At 42.5% G+C, this 4,046-nt stretch overlaps 1 protein-coding gene across 1 annotated transcript; it reads right to left on the bottom strand.

Annotated features, from left to right (window-relative positions):
• Positions 1–1,823: 1,823 nt before the first annotated feature.
• LOC133890196 (agamous-like MADS-box protein AGL29) lies at positions 1,824–2,498 on the bottom strand. The gene has a single exon (XM_062330654.1). The coding sequence runs from the start codon at positions 2,496–2,498 to the stop codon at positions 1,824–1,826; it is 675 nt and encodes a 224-aa protein (XP_062186638.1).
• Between the last annotated feature and the right edge of the window lie 1,548 nt (positions 2,499–4,046).

The raw sequence follows: 4,046 nt of genomic DNA, 5'->3' as shown, positions 1-4,046 counted from the left end.
TATATATTTCAATTTTCCAGCCCTAAAAAGATCGATTCGGCGCCCGACTATCATTGCCTGCTGAGGCCTTCAACCGACAGTGATAGTCGACTACCAGTGTCAGCTGAAGCCTTCAACCGGCATTAATAACCCCTTTACTGCTGGTCCTTGGACCGACAGTGATAGTCGAGGACTATCACTGCCTGTTGCCCACTGCCGGCTCCAAAACTAGTAGTGAAACCCCTTTATGGGTCGGCAGTAAAGGGGTTTTTTTTTAAGTAGTGTATTTGTTATGTGGCTACGTACGTAGACAGTCCCGTATAAATTACTTACGTGTGTTGGTTATTTACTTTTTTCGATTTAATTTTTATGCCTATCAAGTGTCATGTTATTTGTTCTTTTTCTTCCCTCAAGCTTCACGATCTAAGAATATGCCAAACCCTATCTCTACTGTACTCAATGATTATTTATCATAATTGGTTTGAAAAGTCAATTATTAATTACCAGGACACACACGCAAGCATCAACTTGTTTTGTGTCTTGTGGCACTTAGTCAACACCTCATGGAAATTTTTGGCTTTCGTTGCAACGCACGGGCATTTTTGTCTTGTTTCTAGTTCACTATTTCTAGATTTTAATCTGATCATGATTCTGACCTTCTAATTTGCACATCTATAGCAGAATCTTAGTATTTTTCTTTTCTTTCTTTTGCTTTTGGGGAATAATCACATTGAAGAAAATTTTAATGTTAGAGTGAAATTAGGCACCATAACAACACACAGTCACCATACTATGTTAGAGTGAAATTAGACACCGTAGCAACGCATAGACACCTTACTATATACTCCATTTTTTTATTGGTCATATTAACTGTAGCAAGACACATATAAGTCATAAAATTGTCATATATGGTGTCTAGCATGGTTCTTAAGGTGGTAAGGCAAGGCGTGGCGACCCACTCTTTTTTACCGCCTAGGCATTTATGGCGGATGCCTAGCCGTCACCATACATACATAGAGAATATCTATACTAGAGGAAAAATATGAGAGAAAAAAAGGACAACCTATTCAATCTAGCAAGCACACTCAACCTAAGCTAGCCCATTGTAACCCACCCAAGGCCAACATCCATCTTAACCAACCCTCCTCTAGCTCCATAATCCACCAACCATCGTAGGGTTTTCTTCTGCCGCTGCCTCTTCGCTTCTTCCCATCACCCCTAATGCTCCATCCAACGTTGAGTAGTGCCACCTCAACTCCTCTGCTCCCCTCAACCTACTCCACTCCTCCATGCTCCTGCAACCTCTTTCCTGATCAATACCGAAAAGATCGGCAAGGGTGGTGTGGCCAAAGAGGGTCGGAGATAGCAGAATCAGCCAGAGATGGGAAGACGATGGTGAAATCAAGCCGTAGGAGGCCAGGCAATAGTGGCAGACTGTTGAATCAAGACGGCGAAGTGTGGGAGATGGCATAATCAAGTTAGGGAAGGAATACACGTAAGGCGATGAGGCGATCCTATGGCGACCAAGTTACGCCTTGTCACCTAGTTGATGCCTTAGGAACCTTGGTGTCTAGATCCATTCAAACAATTGCAAGATCAACATTTGCCATCTCATTTTAGAAAAGATGCAATACTATATCCTAGGACTCATGCATCATATCAAACCAGCACTACAATAGTACTGATATATGTGAATCAAACATAGAATAGTTATTATAGAGTAAGATCCAATTGTAGAATCTCCTAGATGTATCTCAACAACATGTCCTAGATATATCTTGGTGACATACATCCAAGATAATCAATGCATACACATATTATCATTATTATTCTTATGAAATATTCTACTTGTTTCCATCACCCACAAAATTGCTTGTTGGGCCATCCACTGAGCCACCAGCCCCTTGGGCACCACTAGCCAAGGAGTCATTGATAACAAGCCACTCAACAAGTTCATAGCTGGAATTCAGAGAACCTACAGACATTAGTTGCCTCTCTTGAAGCTCCTGATTGATCTTTCCCTTGAGAACACCTTGTGTTGCTGTAATCTCCTTGTGGAACTCTTGCAGCTCATCAAGCCCTAATGCAGAGATATCAGCAGTCAACAAATGCATCAGGCGTCCACAGTCCTCCTTCTCAATTTCCTCCTTCACCCTCTCCTTTCTTATCTTCTCAGCCTCCATCAGCTGTTCCAACTCTGCATACTGTAAATTCATCCTTTGTACGGTGTTTTCCACCCTACTTCGATCATAGCTTCCACCACCTATAGTAGAGCCAGCGCCCAAGGTGTGGAAGCGATTGACCATGGCTTCAATAGAGGGAGAACCAAAGGAGAAGGGCCTACCAGAAGGGGAGAAGACAACAGCACCAACCATTGCACCACATAGAATGGAGAGCTCGCTAGCCTTCTTGAACAAACCTTGGCGGCGCTTGGAGAAGCATACCTGACGTGCTTCCTTACGCTCGATATGCTTGATCTCGATCTTTTTCCTACCCATGGATGGCTTATCCTTCACCATCCCCTAGTTTGATTTAGTGTAAAGACTTAGAGTAATACATAGATAGAGATACAATCCTGTGATGGAATAATATAAGCAATTATATAGCACGTATACGAAGATAAAAGAAGAAATATGGGTTTGTATATATGTGAATGCACCCACAACCTTGTATTGGTAAGTTTTCACTAGATACCATGTTAATATATTTGAAACGCATATGTGAAGATTTTCCATTTAACGCCAGATGTTAACGTTTCCACTTCTATGGAATTTAGCAGGAGCATACCTGGCACCAGCGGAAGCGCCCCTAACACCAGCTAGCACCCCTTGGCGCCAACTGGCTCGAATCTCGATTGGCCTGGATCGACTTGCTTTAGTTTAGGAACCTTTCTTGACATTCAACATATATGTATTGCACAATTTTTCTATGTGTGAAAGTGATCAAGATTCAAATTTGTAAAGACAAATCCCCGGAGGATAGGATAGTTTTCCCGGAGGTAAAATTAGAAATAAAGCCACATTTCAGCCCACATGGAAGTCACCTGGAATATTCTAGAAATGGAGAGTTCTTAATGCTACAAACTCCAATTGCGAGGCCCCCTTCATTCCTCCCCAAGCATTGTGTGCTAGGTTTCCTCCAGGCCCTATATATATCGAAGTTTGTGGCCCTAGACGCATAGAATCCTCTAGTTGAGAGCTAAATTTTATGAAATCTTGCCCCCAACTAGAGTTATATAGTCTACTCTATAGGGATCGGTGACGTCCTAAGAGAGGGGGTGAATTAGGACACTTAGAAACTAATGGCTCCAAAAACTTACATGATAAACCTATCTCAATTTCTATCTAAATGTGCTCAAGGTTTATCTAGTGTGTCTACGCTATCGCTCAAGAGGATTGCAACCTAGTCTAGCAAGGTAAATTGCAAGTATATAAATGCAGAAACGTAAATAAGGTTGCAAGAGGATTGCAACCTAGTCCAGCTATAGACAAAGTTGGCACAAGGGATTTTTATCCCACACTACTACAGAACTGGCCTTATATGCCGGTCCATCACTGTCGGTTCCTAATGGACCGGCAGTGATGGGGCATCACTGCCGGTTCATAAGTCGTGCGGGAAGAATCAGCCATCATGGCTTATGAACCGGCAGTGATAAGGGTCATTACTGCCGGTCGATGGATTGAGCCGGCAGTGATGCCTTGCTCCCTCATCGCTACCGGCTTAATCCACCGGCCGACAGTGATAGCATAACATCCACCGGCTAGTTAAATGAGTCGATAGTGATGTCCCAGCTATATAAAAGTCACCCTCTCCTTCTGCAAGCTTGAGCACAACAGAGAGGAGCTCTGTTCTTGCTCGGTGGCTGCCATTTTTGTTTACTAGGATCTTGGTGGCTTCAAAATTTTGAGGAATCCTCATGCCCTAGGTGTTCCAAGGTGTGCAACTTCCTCTCCAATCCATTTCTATTTGATTTTTATTTGCTAAATTGCTCTAGATTTTGAAATGATGGAGATGAACCTATGGCCATGATGTTTGAGACAATGTAGATGCAATTATACCTTATTTAT

This window comes from Phragmites australis, chromosome 14 (genome assembly GCF_958298935.1).
Source record: "Phragmites australis chromosome 14, lpPhrAust1.1, whole genome shotgun sequence".
Lineage (NCBI taxonomy): Eukaryota > Viridiplantae > Streptophyta > Magnoliopsida > Poales > Poaceae > Phragmites > Phragmites australis.
The sequence above is the reverse complement of the archived record's forward strand: the minus strand, read 5'-3'. Positions and strand labels throughout refer to the sequence as shown.